Here is a 21,408-nt window from a genome sequence, read left to right on the forward strand (position 1 = left end):
GAAGTTGATACTCTTCAAGAGGTGCCCCCCCCACAAAAATTTTTAAGCCATTAATAATAACAATTCAGATCAAGTTGTGAGAAGCTTTTTATGAGTTATGAATTAAATGAGTTATGAATTAAATTCCCTTCAAATATATCTGTGGGTCCACTGAGGAGAGGGGGAGACAATTTCTGAATTATAAATGGAAAACAAAACCCAAGTTTTGTGAAATGTTGAATGAAGACTTTGCCCTCTCATCAATGTTCTGTTGTTAAGACTGGAGCCCAGACAAACTTGTAATTTGAAAGAACTTGAACCCAGGAAGGCTCTGTGTGTTGTTTCTCGTGGTTACTGATTATATTGTGCCTAAGCCTTAAGCTGATGGCTTTTAATAATGCAGTTATTAAAGAAACAAAAAGATGGATGTCTAAAGCACTGTTCAAAAACTCTAATCAAGTACAGGCAGGTCTACTTTCAGCTGATGGGCACTGGCATGCTGAGCTGGTTGTTCACGGCATCCGTCTGTCCGGAACTGGGGCAGTGCCAAACCCGGCTGGCTGGTGCTCTTACTGTACCAACTGCGAAGATTTTGAATATCACTCTCAACTGGCTTCATGAGTTGTACCTATAGGCGTGTATCAACAGGGAGCCTAGCAAGGTCCAACCATAAAAATTCGAGGTCAGAAGCCAATGGCTTAGGTTGTGGTCTGCACTCTATTATTATAGTGCTGGATCATTCCAGAAGTTAGTTAACATTCCAGAAGTTAGCTAACTTCTCTAGTTTCTAGCACCCTCTCCTCCAAACTGGGATATGAAAAATGCTCACCTCATTGCCTCATGAGACCGATGTTGAGGTTAAAGCCAGATATTCAATTTGTTCTTTAAAATTTTGTTTTTAAAGTATTTTTTATTAATTTCAAAGTAACACATAATGATTGGACCTCATTTAGGAAAAGCCAAAAAACAGAATGCAAGCAATCATTCATTTTCTCACCATGTAAAGACAACTATTAACATTTTAAAATTTTTTCTTCTAGATTTTTTTTTGTGAAAATTCTTTGACAAGTCAGCGACAGCTGTTGAGTACCACCAAAGTGGAATAAAATAAGGGTGTTTGTTGTCTTTCCAGCTGGGTGGGGATATAAATCGCTAAATAAATGTTATTACTGTAGTGCGAAGAAACCCAAATAAAAGAATATTGGAAAGTTGTACCATAAAATACAATTATAGGTCTGGTTCCTTGAGATGGCAAATATTTTAGTATTTAGGAATAAGAAACACTTTTATACCTAAAGCATTTCCTTAGGCTACTGACTGAATTCTAAGAGGGGACATCATTGTATTACTGCTATAAAATTTCAGTTTACACAAAAACAAACTCTGTGCTGCAACTATAAACAGTATGTGGATTTGCCTTATTTCTTAAGTTCTTACACTCAGCCAGCAACTTTTTCTTTTAACTTGCCAAAAGTGCCTGCAGTTCACTATCATTCTGGTAGCGAGGCAATTTGCTTATACACGTCCATTTCAAATACTCAGGCATCTTTGAATGGATGGTTAAGGATGTTCCTTGGGCCTAAAATCCAGTGTATTGGAAGCAGTCACTTGTCAACGGCCTTCAACACAGACAGTATTATGTGGGCTGATACTTCCTACAAAGGTTTCAGTTATTCCTTTCTTCTCAAAACATAATTGCTATTACAGCAAATTGTGCTCGTCGTGTTTATCTATGATGGCACCAGCATCCTGGATTATTGTCCATATAACATTGAACTCAGCTCAGGATGCTGAGCTCTCAGAAGGAATGGAAAGAGGTCACACTCACCTTTCCTTTTTTTTTTTTTTTTAGGTTTTGTTTATTTATTTGAGAGAGAGATAGTGTGAGAGAACATGAATGGGGGTGCAGAGAAAGAAGGAGAAGCAGACCCCCTGGCTGACAAGGGTGCCCGATGTAGGGCTCCATCCCAGGAACCCAGGATTGTGACCTGAGCCAAAGGCAGATGCTTAACCAACTGATCCACCCAGGCACCCTTCCCTGATCTTTCTTTTCCTGGGCTTCTAGCAGAGGAGACATGGAAAGGTCTGAATAAGCCCTTCAGATCTCTCCTTCAGTAATAATACCTTAAAAAAAAAACCAAACCCTGGGAATGTGTTATATAAAGATTCCTAGGCCCTATTCTGGAGGTTCTGAATCAGTCTATCAGGGTGAGCCTAGGATCCGGTATCTTTAGTAAGCTCCTCAGTTTCCTCTCTATAAAATGGGTTGACAATAGCTCCTACCACCTCACAGGGTAGTTGTAGAGATAAATGAGTTACTTTATGCAGAGTGCTCACACCACTGCCTGGCACTCAGCTAGCACGATGTAAGTGCCAGTCATCATTACTGATATTATCATAATACAACCAGCCAATCATAAGCAGGTGTTTGCAAAATACTGTCGATTAGTTTTCTCAAACTTAAGCGTGCGTAAAAATCATCTGATGGCTTATAAATGCAGATGTTAGGACTTTGTCCCCAGAGATTCTGATTTAGTAAGGCCGGTACCTAGCCAGGAATCCACATTCCTATTGCATAAGGGGTGGGGGCGGGGGGAACATGGAGAATCAGCAAATATATTGTAACCCACTGGTCTTCTTATTCACATTCCTAATCCTGGAGGCAAAAAACCTGACTCCCAGACTGGGAGTAAGATGAGGCTCATTCAGACAGAGAAAGAGAGTTTTGGGGGTCGGGTTTGGTAACATGAACCAACAGGGATTCTTGGTTTCCTACTTCATCTGTGTCAGGGGCCACACTGCCTCTCTTGGACTGGCGTACAGGGGTGAGGAAACAGCTGCCTTCTCTGCAGGCTGTCCTGAGTGAGCTCCAGGAGGCTGCTCCAGCAGAACTTGGCAGATCCACCTCTCCCAGCGGCAGGGAGCTTGAGCTCTCCTCCCCCTAACCTTTCCTGCCCCAGAGCAGCCAACTCACACCAGGTCCAGGAGCTACTGAAGACACGGCCTGGAATCCTTCTTGCCTCTCCAGTTCAAGTTCAAGGGAACCACAGGTTGCTTGGGAAGAAAGCATTGTACATCCTTGGCAAGCCCAAGAAGATTCCAGGCCCAGGCAAGAACATCCAAGAACCCCTTGCACCATATATATGTGTCATGGAACCAGCCCAGACTTGCTTGTGCTTCTGACCTCTGCAACTATCCCCCAATGCGCTTGAGATTTAAAGGGCAAGCTTACCAAAAGTGCAACAGCAAAGCTCTTGTTTCTCTGGTGAACAGCATTCGCTTCTGGATTTCCATGTGTGATTATCCAAATTATACATTTAAGCATAATCAATACATGAATCTCCCGGAATATGATCAAGCCTGGATCCATCCGTAAACAAAGACATTACATAGTTAAGAGACAGGCACTTAAATGGAGACAACAGCATCCTTGCTCTTACTAAAAATTATTGCTTCTTATAGAAAATTAGGTATAGGCTATGTTATAACAAAGTAGAATTTACTTTTTAAAAAATGCTTTCCTTCAAACTCCTATAATTTGCCTCCTTTTTCTTTCTAAATCAAAGTATATGTACTTTTTCCTCCTAAAATGCTACACACGTGGACAAGCCTGTCGCTAATATTTGAGAAGCCCAGGATTAGAGAGTGAGAGAAGATCCCTGGTCCCTGGCTCCTCCTCTCAGCTCCGGCTCCTGAATTACCAGGAGTCTCGCAGTGGCCTCCCGGGCATACCATGGGAAATTGCAGCTCACACCTCCAGATTCTTTTTTGCACAGCTGCCTTTTGGCCTTCCCTTGGCCCTAGGCATAATCAACCGCCAAGAGGACAGATGGATAAAAGGTCTTCACAGACTGAGGCAGTTGAGTAAGAAATTCCAGGGTCCTAGGAACCAAGCAGGAGTAGGGCTGTGGGCTGTGGGTGGGCACATACCTTCGGAAGCCTGAAATCCTGCTCTTCTGAGATGGACACACCAGAGGAGGACTGGAACAAAGTTCTCTCAAGTGCAGGGGCCCAGAAGAGGGGGCCAGGCAGCCCTGGTCCAAGAGTGGTGCTATAGATCTAGTACCTACACGATGCTTCTGTATATCGTACATAAATGAATACGTTGGTCTGGATGTTCTATCAACACATATTCCACACAAACCACAGTCACAGCAAGGTTCTAGAAGGCAAGAACTAGACAGATAACATGTTCTTTGTATAGCACCTACTTTATTTAGCAGAGATACCTTTTGACGTTGCAGTGCAAATATGATTTTTGTCCACTGCCTGCAGAAATCCTTAAAGGGGAATAAGGGAATATTTATTGGAAAATCATTGTATGAGCAAGGTTGTGTGATACCGTGGAAAACTACAGATGTCAAAAAATTCTCATCTACAAGGACAGAAGATCTAGAGCTTCCTAGCAGACTCTCTTGCACATGTCTGCAGGCTTCCAGCACTTTCCTCCTCTGGACACCTTCCTCACGCTCTCAGGCCAGGCCACGTGTCCCCCTCAGGGCTTCCACGGCTCCATCCCTCAGCACTTAATCAGCTGGTGATGCAGTGTGTCCTTGCTCATCAGCCTCCCGACTGAGCCGTTAAGCCCTGGGGTCTGGCATCGAATCCTATCAGAGACCACATTCCCATCACTCATCCTGGGATTGGTCACTTGCTAGATTCTCACTAAAACCTACCCGCCAGACCACCAGCATTCAGAGCAAATGCAGTTTTGGCATTGCTATTATAGCTCTTCACTACCAGGGCACCTAAGGTGCTGCTGAATTCAAGCAAAATACTGTTTTAGCTCCTGGAAGAGAGATGGCCTGAAAAATAAATCGAACACCTGAACGTGTAGCATTACAGAAATGGAGACCACTGGGGGCACAGAGGAATATCACATTAATGTACTCTGAAGGATGTAAATGTCATTGATTTGTAAAGTTGACCTCAAGTTACATGCCTTTGCAAATGGAAGCCCTGGTTAAAAAGACAGTAATCACACTACTTCAGAAAGAATTCATCTGCACGCACACACACATAGGTGGTATCGCGTCATCTGTAGATCTCAAAGTCTTAATCTCGCTGAAACTGGGTGAGGGTGCCTAGCAAAACCCATGAGAAGCTTTTTATACTCATTTGAAGTATGGCACACTGTATCTATTTTAAGCAAAGTTAACTATAGGAGGCAGATGGATTACTTCAAGGAAATGGAATGTTATGGGAAAGCAATTGTCTTTTGACATAAACCGCATATGATGTTATTTCTACCTGCAATCCAGCACCAACTGGTAGAAATGTTCAACTCGGGGCAATACTACTACCAAAGACAGTCAAAACGTCAAAAAACGCTGAAAAAAAACGAACATCGGCAGGGGCCTGATGACTTTGTAAATCTTACATAGCGGCATCTTATGATTAGGGCCAACTATAGAGGTCCTATGGAACGCTGCCTGCTGTCCCCGCTCTGCAAGTTTTCTGCAGGCTCAGGAGGAGGGGAGGCTGATGCTAAGGGATGGGTCTGATCTCGGCTCCGCCGTCTCTCTTCCATGTTACACGTCTCTCAGCTCCCAACCTCTTCTCTGCTCGGATGGCTTTTTGTGTGTCCTCACACTACAGGCTCACAGCTCCATCCCAGGTACATCCAGTGGTTCAATCTGAAAGCCAGTAGCTTCTTAGTCTTCTCTCCTCTGAAAAACAAAACAAAACAAAACAAAAAACGAGATAACTTCTGTTGCCAGCAAGGACTGAGCATCCTCCTAAGAGCTCCTGGGACCTGGATCAGGCCAGCTCATGCTACACTGGCTGGGTTTCACCCTCTAGAGCAGCCATTCCTTTGTAAAGAGGACTGCAGTCAAGAACTAAAAAGGTTTTCGAAGTTTCTCACCATGAGAACTAAAAACCAAACTACCTTTTATCTTGTGAAGACAGATACTTGATTTCCCACATTCATCCTTTATTAGAAAACTCAAAGCACATCACAAGCAAACGTGAGGCTGTTCACTGTGCCCCAAACAGGCATTTCGCTACTGACTGGCCATTAGTTCTCCACCACCCATCTTCCTGGAGCCCGGTACTTGCTTTCCCGTAAGTCTTTCTCAACCATGCAGCCAAGAATCTCATCTTTCCTGCGATTCAGAACGCATCTCTATCACCCGCCTACATAAATTGCTAAATGAGACGATCAATCACTGTCCATCACTAGAATTACTAAAACTCACCTTGTATCTCAGCAGCTGTCTCCTACTACCACCTTAGATTATGACTTCACCTTTCCACGACTTGCCCTCCGCACTAGACAGTCAGCCTTTTGAGGTGAGGATATGTCTCCCTTAATTTTTCACAGTGTGGGTCCTTAAGATTACATTTTCTGAACCCCTTGGTGGGGAGGGGAGAGAAGGGGCCTTTATTTTTAGCAACACCCCTCGCATAAACAAATTCTACAAAACAGAGACTCCTTGCCCATCTTCATTTTCAGCAGGGGCTGCCCTCAAAGGAGTCAGTGCCAAATGCTCCATTCTATATTGATAAGTGGTGAGACTCCCCCACTAAGCCAGGCCTGAGAACTCCTGGGCCTAAAGACTTTGAAGATCACCACAAGCCCAGGCAGTGGGGAGGGTGAGGCCCCAAGGCAGCAGTTCCCTGAGGGTCTGTGAAGGTGACTTTTATATATGTGCACATGTGCAGAGCCTACCCCAAGGGCTGTAAGCCTGGAGGAGGAGTAATGGGACTAAATCACGAAAATCTGACAGAGACACCTTCACGGCGGTAGAACCAGTTCTGAGATTCTCCAGGCGCTTACCTACAGCAGAGGCCAAGCGAGTGCTCAGTTCCAGATCCCTAAATGGGACGATGCCTCTCCTGGGCCACCTACCTGGCTACCTGTGCAGCCTGGTCAGACACCTAAACACCCGACATTCAGAAGGGGCTGACCTGGCCTCTTCCGACGGGGGTCCACCGACAGCTCCTTGCAGACAACCTAACGCTGCCCTAAACTTTTTTTTGCAGAAAGGTTTGCATGCTCCGTGCTGCCTGGATTTCCCGCAAGGTGACACCTGGAAGAGCCAGTGACTTCTAACGAAAAAGAGGAGCGGCGCTCCTGGTGCTCCGAAATGCCTGGTGTACTGATCTAAAATAAATTAAAAAAAAAAAAAAAAAAAAAAAAAAAAAAAAGGTCTCTGTCTGCAAATTCCGTTTGCTAGCCCGGTAATCCACCCCCGCCCCCAGCCCGGCGGAGAGGGCCGACCCGTACAGCTGTTTCTAATCCGTACTTTTCTCACTCGGCGTCCCGGGCTCGGGCTGACCAGACGCGGAGCCACTTAGCGTTTCCTCCTCCCCCAGTCGGGGTCTGTCCTCCCTCCGCCGTCTCCTCTTTCTCCGCCTGCATCCCCGGGGGGCAGAGTGTGGGAAGAACGAATTTCCGCCCGGTTTGCCCGCCACTCGCCGACTTGGGTCCCTTCCGGACGCAGCCTGCGCACCCCCGGCTCCTCCCTCCGGCTGTTGCACCGAGGCCGCGCTCCGGGACCGGGACCGGGACCGGGGTCCGGGGTCCGGGGACCGGGAGGCGCGGGCTGCGGGCTGCGGGGGCCGAGCCGCCGGGGCGCCGCAGCCAAGCCGCGCCCCGAGGAGCTCTTGGAAGGGCTCCCGCCTGCAGCTGGGGAATCCGCTCGGCGGGGAGAATCCGTGCCAGGGAATCCAGCTCTCCGGACTCAAGCTGCAAACAAAAAGCTCAGGTCTGGCTCGCCCCCTCCGCCCCCCCGACGCACAGCCGGAGGAACAGTTTTGTGCAGAAATGCAACAAGTAGCACCCGGAGCTCCCGGAGCGCCCCGAGCCGCCTGACTTGGCCGGGCGAAGCCCGCCTGCGGAGACCCGGGCCAGCCACCGGACAAAGGGCGGAGGAGGGGCTGGACCGCGCTGCGGAGTCCGAAAGAGGCCATTCGGCGGCTCTGGCCAGGCCAAGGGGAATGCAGAGGAGACACGGAGCAGGCGGGCCAAGAGGACGCTTCGGCCGAAGCACGCAGGGCGGGCGGCGATGGGGGCTGCCCGCGCGGTGCGCTTCCTACTCGTGGTGTGCGGCTGCCTCGCGCTCCCGCCGCGGGCCCAGCCGGTGTGCCCCGAGCGCTGCGACTGCCAGCACCCCCAGCACCTCCTGTGCACCAACAGGGGGCTCCGCGCCGTGCCCAAGACCAGCTCGCTGCCGAGCCCCCAGGACGTGCTCACCTACAGCCTCGGCGGCAACTTCATAACCAACATCACGGCCTTCGACTTCCACCGTCTGGGGCAGCTCAGACGGCTGGACCTGCAGTACAACCAGATCCGTTCCCTGCACCCCAAGACCTTTGAGAAGCTCTCCCGGCTGGAGGAGCTGTACCTGGGCAACAACCTCCTGCAGGCGCTCGTCCCGGGCACGCTGGCCCCGCTGCGCAAGCTGCGCATCCTCTACGCCAACGGGAACGAGATCGGCCGCCTAAGCCGCGGCTCCTTCGAGGGCCTGGAGAGTCTGGTCAAGCTGCGGCTGGACGGGAACGCCCTGGGGGCGCTGCCGGACGCGGCCTTTGCCCCCCTGGGCAACTTGCTCTACCTACACCTGGAGTCCAACCGGATCCGCTTTCTGGGCAAGAACGCCTTCGCCCAGCTGGGCAAACTGCGCTTCCTCAACCTCTCCGCCAACGAGCTGCAGCCCTCCTTACGCCACGCAGCCACCTTCGCACCGCTGCGCTCCCTCTCCACGCTCATCCTCTCGGCCAACAGCCTGCAGCACCTGGGGCCGCGCGTCTTCCAGCACCTGCCGCGGCTGGGCCTACTGTCACTCAGGGGCAACCAGCTCACACACCTGGCGCCGGAGGCCTTTTGGGGCTTGGAGGCCCTGCGCGAGCTGCGCCTGGAGGGGAATCGGCTGAGCCAGCTGCCCGTGGCGCTGCTGGAGCCCCTGCACAGCCTGGAGGCGCTGGACCTTAGCGGGAACGCGCTGTCCGCCCTGCACCCCGCTATCTTTGGCCACCTGGGCCGGCTGCGCGAGCTCAGCCTGCGCGACAACGCGCTCAGCGCCCTCTCGGGGGACATCTTCGCCGCCAGCCCGGCCCTCTACCGGCTGGATCTAGACGGCAATGGCTGGACCTGCGACTGCCGTCTGCGCGGCCTGAAGCGCTGGATGGGCGACTGGCATTCTCAAGGCCGCCTCCTCACCGTCTTCGTGCAGTGTCGCCACCCCCCGGCCCTGCGGGGCAAGTACCTGGATTACCTGGATGACCAGCAGCTGCAGAACGGGTCTTGCGCAGATCCCTCGCCCTCAGTTTCCCCGACCGCCGAAGGCCGGGGGAGGCCCTTGCCCACCACCACCGGGGAGGCGGCGGCGCCCCCTGCAGGCGGCCTCTCGGAGGTGCTGCCGCGGCAGCCGCAGCCGCAGCCGCAGCCGCAGCAGCGCGGGCGGTTTCTGCCCGGGGGGGCCTGGGACGGGGCCGCCGGGGAGCTCCTGGGCAACCGCAGCGCTCTGAGGCTGAGCCGCCGGGGCCCGGGCCTCCAGCCGCCGGACCCCTCCGCCGCCGCCGCCGCCGCCGCCGCCGCCGCCGCGGGCCCCGCGCCCCAGCCCCTGGACCTGCTCCAGAAGCCCGAGCGGGGCCCGCCGACTCCCGCCGAGGCCGCCCGCGCGGAGCCCAGCCCGACGGCCGCGCCCGCCTCTGGGCCACCGCCCGCGGGCGACCCCTGGCAGCGCGCGGCGAAGCAGCGCCTGGCCGCGCAGCCCCGGGAGAGCGCCGCCCCGTCCGACGGCGGGGCCGGGCCGCCGCCGCCGCCGCCGCTGGTGTCCGACCCGTGCGACTTCAACAAGTTCATCCTGTGCAACCTGACGGTGGAGGCGGTGGGCGCCGACAGCGCGTCGGTGCGCTGGGCCGTGCGCCAGCACCGCAGCCCCCCGCCGCTGGGCGGCGCGCGCTTCCGCCTGCTGTTCGACCGCTTTGGGCAGCAGCCCAAGTTCCACCGCTTCGTCTACCTGCCCGAGCGCAGCGACTCGGCCACGCTGCGCGAGCTGCGCGGGGACACCCCCTACCTGGTGTGCGTGGAGGGCGTCCTCGGCGGCCGCGTCTGCCCGGTGGCGCCCCGCGACCACTGCGCCGGGCTGGTCACCCTGCCGGAGCCCGGGGCCCGGGGCAGCGTGGACTACCAGCTGCTGACCTTGGTCTTGCTGGCGGTCAACGCGCTGCTGGTGCTCCTGGCGCTGGCGGCCTGGGCGTCGCGCTGGCTGCGCAGGAAGCTGCGGGCGAGGCGCAAGGCGGGCGCGCCGGTGCACGTCAGGCACATGTACTCCACCCGACGGCCGCTGCGCTCCATGGGCACCGGCGTGTCTGCGGACTTCTCCGGGTTCCAGTCGCACCGGCCGCGCGCCACCGTGTGTGCGCTCAGCGAGGCCGACCTCATCGAGTTCCCCTGCGACCGCTTCATGGACAGCGGCGGCGGCGGCACGGGGGGCAGCTTGAGGCGGGAGGACCATCTTCTGCAGCGATTTGCGGACTAGCTCCAGAGACTGCAGGGGGTGGGGGGCGGGGGGGAAGGGGGGTGCAGTGTGCAGACCCTCTCATTGCCCGGGGAGCCCCTCAGCCGACCTCAGGGGAAGATCTCATTTTATCAGAGCTTCTCCTCTTGTGCACTTGCCGGAGAGGCCCAAGGGGAAGCCGGTTTGGCACCCCCTCCCCCAATTTCCAGTACTCACTCGTGAAGTGCATGGGTGGTACTTGGCGGTCAAGGCCAAGAGTAGGGGACAAACGGATGGTACAGGCCAGAGGCGGGAAGCCTTCTTCTGCATGGAGACCTTGGATATGGCTTTTGTGGCTTTGCAGTGCAAGAACCTGGCCCCGTATGGCCAGGTAGAAAAGGGTGCTTTTGCCCTCCCCGGTATGGCCAGAAAGAGATTTGGGTGCATGCATTTTTTTTTTTTTTTGTTCTGTTTGTTTGTTTGTTCAGTGTGAAATAGAAGAGTTTTGTCCTATTTAAGGGAAAAGGAACTTATTAGTGTTACAAAGGAGGCACTGGTCTGGTGGTCTCTGCCAAGAAGGTGGAGGCTGTAAACAGGTGGTAAAGTTTAACACGCTCGCCAAGGAACTCTTTCATGTTGGTTAATAGAACATTCAGGATAATTTAATGTTTAAATAATTAGAGACGCTGTTTTGGTTTGGTTTGGTTTGGTTTTCAACAATGTGAAGAGCTCTGACGTTTAACAAACTGACCATAAACTCAAGGACTATTTTAGTTGAGCTGAGCAGTTCAACTAGTATTTTTTTTTTTTTTTTTAACATTAACACCACAAGAACATTTGCCGACCTTGGGGTTAACTGAGATTACCTACTTTCTCAGGAGAAGGCTGCGTGCCAGACTTCTCTGTCAGGGTTGCTCCTGTGGCTTTTTAATTTTATTTTTCTAAGCCCATGTGTGGAAAAGGAAATTTCAGTGCCAGACTTGATAAAAGAATGTACGGTGTGCACAACAGATGACCGTGTAGGGAACAGCGGCCTCCCGGTTGGCCTAACCGCATCTCTGACACTGTGTCCAGGTTGGAATAAATGCGATGCGGTACTTCTCATGTTTTTATCAGTGATATGCGGTTGATTGTGCCCTGCTTCTCTTGAGTTGCACAGTTAAGTGATAAAGGCAGGGAAGCAAAAGGTGATAGTCAATTGACAGTGTAATGTTCAATCACATTAATGTGTTGTTACTCTATATGAAACAGGGGAGGAAATTATGGGGAAAAAATGTGAAAAGTGTACATCCGCGGTTGTTTGTTTCTACTAAAACCAGAAGATTGTTAGGCATACTTAAACCTCACTGTGAAATAATTATATATTTTGCAAGTTAATCCCCCCACTATGCAGTGTTTTACCATGTTACTAAATCTTATCTTTTAGTTAATAATTGCAGTATTTCCTTTAAATGTTTTTGTTTTAGATTTAGGATTAGGCTCCTTTATTTGCTCAGTGGTTTTCAACTATTTGGGACTCTTTGGTCCCCTGATATTTATGAAGTACATGTTTATCACTAAGTGTAGTGCTTTGGTTTACATTAATAATCTTGTGTGTGGTCTAAGAGAAGCAGTCACAGGGAAGATCTGCACGGTTATATTTCACCGTGGTTATGGATTTATTGGCAGTGGGGTGCCATGGAGGCTACTGCTATGGTGCAAAGGCTAACAGTGAATCTTCTGTTTCAGGCCTTAAGCCCCTGAGGGTCCTGATGACTCAGGGAATCTATCGTAGTCTGGGGGTCCTTCAACCCCAGTGCACTCCTTTTATGTTTGGCCTCCGTTGAGCCGAGCCTGCCTTTGCCCCAGCAGCTGAGCAGGGACCCAGGGCTCTAAACGAACGGATCTGTGTTTATGTTCAGATGAATAAATGTCCAGACCACTTACAGTACAGCTGCTTCTCTGGCAGTCTTATCTGTAGGGCCAAAACTTAATAAACCGCAGGAAATAGGCTGTCATTCTAAGTTTGCTGCCAGGGCTTGTGTCAGATCCCGAGCATCTTAGTACATGGGACAGGGGTCGCAGCTCATTCTTATTTGCAACCTTAGGTTATTTACTTACCCCTCTTGTGCTCCTGGTTTTGTTCATGTGTAGAGCAATGGCATCTTTTAGCTGTTCCTTTTGCACAGCGGTGTAATATTGAGCCCCATCGAAAGTCTGGGAAAAAAAAAAACCTCTGATTCTCCCCACCACCCACCCTTTTCAACCGCAGAACATCACTGAAAATACTTCACGGAAAGAAAAAAAAAAAAATACCCAGCAAAATCTATGTAAAAACATTTTGACTGGAAAGTCCTTTGGTGGGAAATGAATAAATGTTATACATTGTTATGTTCAGTTATGTCAATAAACCCACTTACTACTAGAGATGTTTTATTGTTGGAGTTTCCAAATGTCTTATACACTCGCATAATGATATGCTGTGCTTTTCTACAGCAGTTTTCATTGATGACAATGAAACATAAGCTTGAAACCTGTCGTCCTCTTGCAGTGGTTTTTAATTGCATCTCTATGGGAGAGTATGGACTTTATTTTTCAGAGATAGTTAGGAGAGTTTATGCCCAAACAAACAATGAGATGACTCTAAAGGCAGATGGTGAGCCATGATAAGAAAATGCTGTTAAAATACCAGTGACAGCGAGATGATTGGGTCTCAGCCAACATCAGCTGTTTAAAAGAATCAGGACTTCTGACTCTCATGGTCAATAATAAGAAAGAGCTATCTTGGACTGGAGGTCATTTTTGCCATTACAAAGTTTATGAAAAGATAAGATTCCTAAAGAAAGAAAGAATAAACTTTGAATGAAGTAGGAGTGTTCAGTTAAAGCGCCATTGAAGCAGTCTGGAATGTGGTCAGATCCTCAGCTCAACCTGTAGGATTGTTACTGATTTCCTAAGACAGATCATTGCGCCATGCTGCCCGGTAATACCTGGCATGTGATCAGAGCACCTTCACTAATTTGCAAAAACCTAGTTTTCACCAGAGGTATAGCAATGTGGGCAGCTACTCTATATTAAGAAACCATCAAAATAGACACTGGATTACCTGGTGTTTGTGCTTAACCACTCCCCAATCTGCTTCTAAGACTTGGAAATAAGTGCCAGTGAAGCATTCTCATGCCAAAAATTTATTAAAAATCAAGACCATGACCCAGGGTTAAAACAGATTTCTACCCAGTGTTATACCTTTGCCATCCCAGAGAATGATAGCATTTGCTAAAGTTCAGTATGATTTTAAGGAAGCGATGAAAGTATTTCAGTCCTCAGGGATTGCATTCGCTCTGTTAACCTGACCTCTTTGTGCCTCAGTTTCCGCATTAAAATGGGAATCCCGAGTCCTGACTGTGGAGGACCATTTTGAGGAATAAATGAGTGAAAAAGCATTTGACAGCACCAGTTCCAAGGCAGATGTTCAATACATATTAGATGTGTTATTAGTAGCAGTATTTTGTGCACAGGGCAACAAATGGTAGGAGACTTTTTAGAAATGTCACGGACAAGGCATTTCTGCTTACGCCCTAACCAATCAGAAAATTCAAGATAATGAGATTCAGTGACCCCCCTCCCTTTGTTCTGGTTAGTTGAGGCTCCTGTGTAATTTAATGTGGAAGCATAGCTCTTGAAATACCTTCCCACTATTTTATTATGTTTTCCTCTTCCATTATTTTTAAAAAAGAAAAAATGAATATACTAGTATTTGAGCAAATTTTTCTACATTTATTAAACTCTTGGCATAAGCTCATTCATCTTTTAGATTGGAACTAAGGATGTATAAATGCTGTTGCTTCCCTTTCACTTTGTGATAGCATCCCCAAGTGTCCTTTGACTTAGTTTTCTTAAAGGGATACTTTGTATGAACAAATGCTTTTTTTCCCCCTTAGGTATTTCAGGTCACTTCATCCTTCTCAATCATGTGGCAAACAATATACTTTTCATTTTATATGGGAGACTAAGGTATTTGGAGATTATATTCACATTGATCACTGAAATAATTAGGGGGAAATGTAGCTTCCTGTTATCTGGTTGCTTTATCTTGGGACAGAAAACCCAAAAATGTCATTACAACCATTTGAGAGATTTTAAGCTACAAGTGGTGGGTGTTTCCTTATTGACACAGAAATGTGGCTTATAATCGGACTCTGAAATGGCATCAGATGCGAGACATAAATAAATTGTCATGTACCAGGATTTCAAGCAACAGCATCTCTTGGCTCTCACCCATAACTTTTTTTTCAAACTGACCAAAGCTTCAGACTGTTAGCTCTTTCTCCCTACTCTGTCCTCAACACCAGCTACCATTGAGAGTTGAATGTGTTTCTATTAATCAATTCTTATTCACACTTATGCTGTAGAAGATCACAGAAAACACTGAACGAACAAATACTGAACCATTGCTCTGAGGAGAAATTCAGGTTTGGGTGCCCGCAAGCATCTGGTCACATTTCCATCAACTGATCAATACATAACCTTTATTTTATGAGTGTTTCTGTTTAAAGACACCTTATTTAATAGATACTGTTGATTCATTAGCACTGAACTCATAGCCAACAGACCTGTAACTCATGCCTGAATGAAGTTTACCTTACACACCAGCTTTCTTTCTACAACACATCATTGCCATCCTTCACTGAGGAACTGTAGACGGCGCTTCGGCATTAGAGTTTGGGGGCTCCTTAAAATAGCAAATCACCAACAAAAAAAGCAAGAAACTGTAAGAAATGTGGCACTAAACAGTCTATGAGAGGGACACTTGTTTATAGAGGAGAGCTGAAACAAGAAGGTGACACATGGCCTCCTTCAGCCTCAGCTAGGAGCATGCATGGGTAACTCAAACTCCCCACGGCTCTGCATGTGTCCTGGAACGGCCAGGAATGTACTGCAGGGTATTGATTCTGGGCTTACACATAAATGTTGGTGAGTAGGAGAGTTCACAAATACATAATCTGCAAAAAATGATGATCAACTGTGCTTTTTATCTGCCCAGATCCTCCTCCTGTGACCCCACCTGTTTTATCAAAGCCATAAATTAATTATTCACTTCAAGCCTTGGCCAGTCTTTTGTCTTTTCAATGAATAACCACACCTAGTTGTATTGTTGGCGAAGGGGGCTCTGGCCCTGTGTGAAAGGGGAAGGTGGTGGGAAATTTTTTTCTTTTCAACAATTCTAGTTGAATATTTTCTAGCTATTCAGAGTGGTTTTTGTTCCCTTGCTATATGTGCACCATCTCTATTTCTTCTTTGGGTATACTTACACATTGAAAAGATAGCCATGTAGGTGTCTTACCTCTGCCCAGTCACTACTCCTGGTTTCTCAGGAAGGGCTCCACAGAGAAGAAATGGCTAAGTATTATCCCTAGACTGAGTATAATCCTGGGCTAAGTATAAACCTGACCCCCCCGCCTCCCCCCCCATTCTGTTTCCCCTTAACTGTGAAAGACTCTCCAACTCTGTGGCATTCTTCTTTGTGCCAAAGGAAAACATGGCTTCCTCTGAGAAGACAGTTTGCTTCTTGGAAGTTCTTATTTATGTACTCTTGCTGCCTTTACACACCTTGTTGGGTCATATACTTTTCCTATTTTTATTTTGATTGCTGAAACCATGCACACACAGCTTTTTGTTTGTTTTTACCTTGTGCTTGATTCTACTTAGGCTGTTCTTCCTTATATCTTGCTGGTATCACTCATTATTATTTTCTCTCTTTCTTGTTTGGTTCTTTAAACAAAACTTCTAATGTTATATAAGGCCAACAGACACATGAGGAGATACCCAACATCAGTCATCATCAGACATACGCAAAGCAAAACCACAATGACCTATATATCACCTCACACTGGCCAGAATGGCTAAAATTAAAAACAAAGAAACAATGTGTTGGCTAGGATGTAGAGAAAAAGGAACCTTCTTGCACTGTTGGTGGAAATGCAAACTGGTATAGCCACTGTGGAAAACAGTATGGAGGTTCCTCAAAAACTAAAACTAAAAATAAAACTACCCTATGATCCAGTCATCACACCACTGGGTGTTTACCCAAAAAATACAAAACCCCTAATTCCAAGGGATACATGCACTATGTTTATTTTATTTATGTTTATTGCAGCATTATATATAATAGCTAAATTATGGAAGCAGCCCAAATTTCCATCAATAGGTGAAGGACAAAGAAGTGGTATATAGATACAATGGAATATTATCAAGCCATAAAAAGGAATGACATCTTGCCATTTGCGACATGGAGGGAGCTAGAGAGTATTATGCTGAGCAAAACAAGTCAGTGAGAAAGAGACAAATATCGTACGATTTTACTCATATGTGGAATTTAAGAAACAAGACAAATGAGCAAGGGAAAGAAAAGAGAGAGAGACAAACCAAGAGACAGACTTAACTATAGAGAACAAACTGATGGTTACTAGTGGGGGGATGGGCGAAATAGGGGATGGAGATTAAAGAGTACATTGTCATGATAGAACAAAAGGAAAGAAACCCAAAACGAGATAACAAATATTTTTTAAAAATAACATAGGGGCACCTGGGTGGCTGAGCTAGTTGAGCATCTGACTTCAGCTCAGGTCTTGATCCTGGATCCAGCTGAAGTCAGGCTCCCTGCTCAGCGGGGAACCTGCTTCTCCCTCTCCCTCTGCTCCTCTCCCTGCTTGTGCATGCACACACACTCTCTCCCTCTGGCAAATAAATATAAATAGGTAAATAAAATAACAATTTTCAACTTAAAAACGGTTGCAAGACTATTTCAGAAAATTTCTGTATACACTTTAACCAGCTCTACTAATCGTGAATATTTTGCTCCATTTGCTTTATTATTTTCTCTCTCAACTACTTGAGAGTAAACTGCATGTATCGTGTTTCTTTACCCTTAAATATTTCAGTTGTATTTCCTAAGAACAAGGACATTCTCTTAAATAACCATAGTATGGTTATCGAGAAAAAAATTGACACCAATAAAATGCTATTCTCTAATCCATAATCCATATTTAAAATATACCAACTGTCCCAATAATACCCTTTCAAAAGCTATTCTCCCCTGATTCAATGTAGAATCATGCATTGCACTTAGTTGTCATGTTGTTATGCTCTCTCTCTTTCCATTTCCTTTGATTTTCTTTTTCTTTTTTTTTAAGTACGGGCTTTTAATAATAAAAAGCTAATTATGTGTATGTTAGACCATTTGATATCTCCCACACAGCTCTTGGGTATTCCATAGTTCTTTTTCTTTGACATTTTAAAAATCTTTGTAATTCAGCTTGGATGACTTCTATTGACATATCTTTATATTTACTGGTCTTTTTCCAACTGGTTCCATCTGCTAATTAGCCTTTTAAGGAATTCTTCATCTCTGATATGTTTTTTTTTTAGCATTTCTTTTGATTCTTTTTAAAAACATGTATAGCTTTCTGTTGAAATTCTGCATCTGTTCATCCATGTTCTGTAGCTTTCCATTACATCTTTTAATATATTAATTTAAATTGAATTAGAGCCCCTTTCTAATAATTTCAACATCTTGGTCATCTCTGAGTCTGGTTTTATTGATTGCTTTATCTTTAAACAATAGGTGATTTCTTTTGTGTGCTTTATTTGCTTTGCAAGTTTTGTTAAGTCACAAATACATCTATATGTCAAATAGTATGTTTAACCTTAATTTTTAGAATTATTTATTTTCAGAAGCATTTGTTATGCATAGTAAGTAAGAAGTTTTCTTGATTCAACGAACTGTTTTTGGAGGTTTTGCACACATAGACAGATGTTCTTAAGTTAAATTTGTGTAAGAGTTTATGCTAATATATATGCAAATTAACACCTAGTGATAAATTTTCTTTTTACTTAACTTTTTCCTCTCCAACATGGTGTAAAAAATAGGGACCCTTTTCTGAATAAAATCAGTGTGAGACTCCTTTTGTAATGAATAGCTCCATGAATTGGGTTACATTTAGATGTCTGAAAGAGTTCAAGAGAGGAGAGTACAGAATGGAGTACTTTTCAAAGCTCTATGTTTGGGGGTCTTCACATTGGCTTGAGAACATCACCAATCATGGTATCAGGAATTCCCAATTAGACACATCTTTGTACTGCGTTTGTTTACAAAGGAACCTTATCTTATAAAAGGCAATGACTTTCTATTGTACACATTGAACTGTAAACAAATGCTCAGTCTGAAGTCAAATTGGAAGAAGAGGAGCAGCACAAGCAATGCTTGACACTAGGATTTGTGTTTTGTGATGATGCCTCTTTCCTGGCAAGGATTATGCAAACCCAGTACTGTATAATAATCACCAGATCTCAAAATTTTATTTATCATTTTATTTTTTATAAGATTTTATTTATTTATTTATTTGTCAGAGACTGCATGAGCACAAGCAGGGGGAGCGGCAGGCAGAGGGAGAGGGAGAAGCAGACTCACAGCTGAGCAGGGAGCCTGATGTGGGGCTTGATCCCAGGACTCCGGGATCATGACCTGAACCAAAGGCAGACACTTAACCGACTGAGCCACCCAGGCTCCTGAGATCTCAAAATTTTAGCTAGACAAAATATAGCACACTGTCACACAGAAAATAAAAATAGTTAATTTTCATATTGCCTACATCAAAAGTATTATTGACTGACACCATGAAACAATGGACAGGAAGGAGATGCTGTATTTGAGACTTTAATCTTGGCTTTATGTATGTATTATTTCATTTATGTGAAGACTTAAAGTGGACTATTACATAAAGTGAGCATGTAAGATTCAAGTATTAACTATTTGAGGATACAAAGTATTTAATGCATTTAATTTAACAGATTCGGGGATCCCTGGGTGGCGCAGTGGTTTGGCGCCTGCCTTTGGCCCAGGGCGCGATCCTGGAGACCCAGGATCGAATCCCACGTCGGGCTCCCGGTACATGGAGCCTGCTTCTCCCTCTGCCTGTGTCTCTGCCTCTCTCTCTCTCTGTGTGTGACTATCATAAATAAATAAAGAAAAAAAATAATTTAACAGATTCTTACAAGCATGTATTTTGTGTCAGGCTCTATTTTAAGGGCATTCCTCACACTCATTCCTTCAGTCCTCATAATAATGCTCTGAGGTAGGTACTGTTACTATCCCTCCATGAGAGATAGGGAAACTGAGCCATAGAGAAGTTATGGACTTTGACCAAGAATCCTGAGTCTGGTTTGAAGCCAGACTGGCTGGCTCCAGAGCCAACGCTGTCCATCCTGACCCTGTGCTGCCTTGTGTGTACATATGACAACTGATAAAACATCAAGGGATGGTTCTTGTGAGTATTTCTTTTTCCCCCCAATACAACACTTAAAAAATCATCTCTAGTTTGTCCTTTATCTTTGGCTGATTTTTCTCAATCCGTGTATTACATCAAGGGCAAAATCCATTTGTCCTTAAATATTTAATGAGAGACATACAGCCCATCTCATAGACACAAATGCTTCACTCTGTCTTGACATGGATGGGTCACTGTTGTGTGTTATGGGGTCAGTCCTTTCTACTGGTTTGTAAGTTCCCTAAGGACAAGAATCCCATCTTGTATTTCTTTCTTTCTTTCTTTCTTTCTTTCTTTCTTTCTTTCTTTCTTTCTTTCTTTCTTTCTTTTTTTTTTATTGTATTTATTTATTCATGAGAGACAGAGAGAGGCAGAGACATAGGCAGAGGGAGAAGCAGGCTCCCTGTGGGCAGCGTGATGCCGGACTCGATCCTAGGACCCCAGGATCACACCCTGAGCCAAAGGCAGACCCTCAACCACTGAGCCACCCAGGCGCCCTGCATCTTATACTTTTTTTTGTGTTTCCACAGGGCCTGGCTAGCATAGAGTTGAGTCCCTGGCTACCTACTTATTGATGAATGCTGCTGGGCAGCTGCTCAACCTTTTCCCAAGACACACATGCTAGACACTGTTCACAATAGTGATATACACTTGTGTAGTGGGGCAAGTCATTTAATAGCTATAATTCTACCCAAATATACATTTATATAGCAACAGTGGGGAACTGATATAAGATGGGGGTATTATATGACTTTTTCTATCTTTATTATAGGAATACAGTTCTCAAAAAGTGAACATTTGGGAATTTTAACTTATTTTTCCCCTTGCGTACTATTTATAGATTTCTTTTTTTTATTATTAGTAATAGATTTCATGTTGCTGAGACTAAATCTGGAATTATTGTTGTGCCCAAGATTGCTAATCCGAGAAACCACCAAGGAGCCGACACCGATGCAAGCGCACGAGGGTTTATTAGCAAGCTCAAGCTTGGGTCCAAGTATACCCAACACAGCAGAGCAGGGACTTGGACCCCGAAGTGGGTTACAGTTGGTTTTTTTATAGGCTGGTCTAGGGGATTTTAAGAAGGGGTGGAGGAATTTCTCAAGTTCTGTTTACATTCTGATATGGGGCTTTCAAGGGCATTGAGCTCTGTTCTCATTCTAATATGGGACTTTCTACCACAGGCATGGGCTCTGTTGTCTTTCTGATATGGGATTCTCTGCCTAGGGCAATTCTGAGTTCTGTTGTCTTTCTGATATGGGATTCATTCTGCAGTTTTTCCTATGAAGTTCAGCTCTTATTCACAGGGGCCTAAGATGGCTGTACTTGTGCTAATGCTAAACTTGAGGTGGAATGGCCTTGATTTTTCTCGGCCTCCACATTATGTATTACTTATGATGGTAATCCTATCATCTAGCATAGTGCTTTCACATAGTAGGTTCTCAAAAAATGTTAGTCTAATTTTTTTTTTAATTAAGTCTTGGTCCTACTAGAAAAGGAGTCACAATAGGAGGAATTTGTCATCACAGATGTTTTGGATCTACCAAAACCTGAGTTTCTACTTTCTAGGATATGGAACAGAATATTGTTGTACACACGCTGGTGACTTTCCACCTTCTCTCCATCCTTTAGTAACTTCTTCCCTGACAGAATCATGACCAAGACTTTTTGAAAAA

The 21,408-nt window shown here is 46.3% G+C and overlaps 2 protein-coding genes across 13 annotated transcripts in view; one reads left to right on the forward strand and one right to left on the reverse strand.

Moving 5' to 3' along the window:
• The window catches only part of LOC140608777 (uncharacterized), a 27,852-nt gene extending 18,405 nt beyond the window's left edge, over positions 1-9,447 (reverse strand). The window contains exons 1-6 of one of the 12 annotated variants that reach the window (XR_012010757.1): positions 7,230-9,442; positions 6,892-7,087; positions 5,534-5,648; positions 4,209-4,259; positions 3,910-4,058; positions 3,212-3,339 (exon numbers count right to left, since the gene is read on the reverse strand). Coding sequence is in view for 1 of the 12 variants with exons in the window: in XM_072783639.1 (XP_072639740.1) it covers positions 5,567-5,648; positions 6,892-7,087; positions 7,230-7,896 (945 nt within the window). In the remaining 11 variants the exon portion in view is untranslated. Of the gene's footprint in view, positions 1-3,211; positions 3,340-3,909; positions 4,142-4,171; positions 5,649-6,832; positions 7,088-7,229 lie in introns of those variants that run through there. The other 11 variants (XR_012010758.1, XR_012010762.1, XR_012010756.1 and 8 more) reach the window with 11 other exon arrangements.
• On the forward strand, positions 7,219-12,833 carry TRIL (TLR4 interactor with leucine rich repeats). Its single transcript, XM_072783638.1, has one exon. The coding sequence runs from the start codon at positions 7,992-7,994 to the stop codon at positions 10,467-10,469; it is 2,478 nt and encodes an 825-aa protein (XP_072639739.1). The 5' UTR covers positions 7,219-7,991; the 3' UTR covers positions 10,470-12,833.
• The last annotated feature ends 8,575 nt before the right edge of the window (positions 12,834-21,408 follow it).

Source organism: Canis lupus, chromosome 18 (assembly GCF_048164855.1).
Source record: "Canis lupus baileyi chromosome 18, mCanLup2.hap1, whole genome shotgun sequence".
NCBI classification, from domain to species: Eukaryota; Metazoa; Chordata; class Mammalia; order Carnivora; family Canidae; genus Canis; species Canis lupus.

Excerpts from the sequence above, each read along its gene's own strand:
- TRIL (XM_072783638.1), top strand. The coding sequence starts at position 7,992 with ATGGGGGCTGCCCGCGCGGTGCGCTTCCTACTCGTGGTGTGCGGCTGC.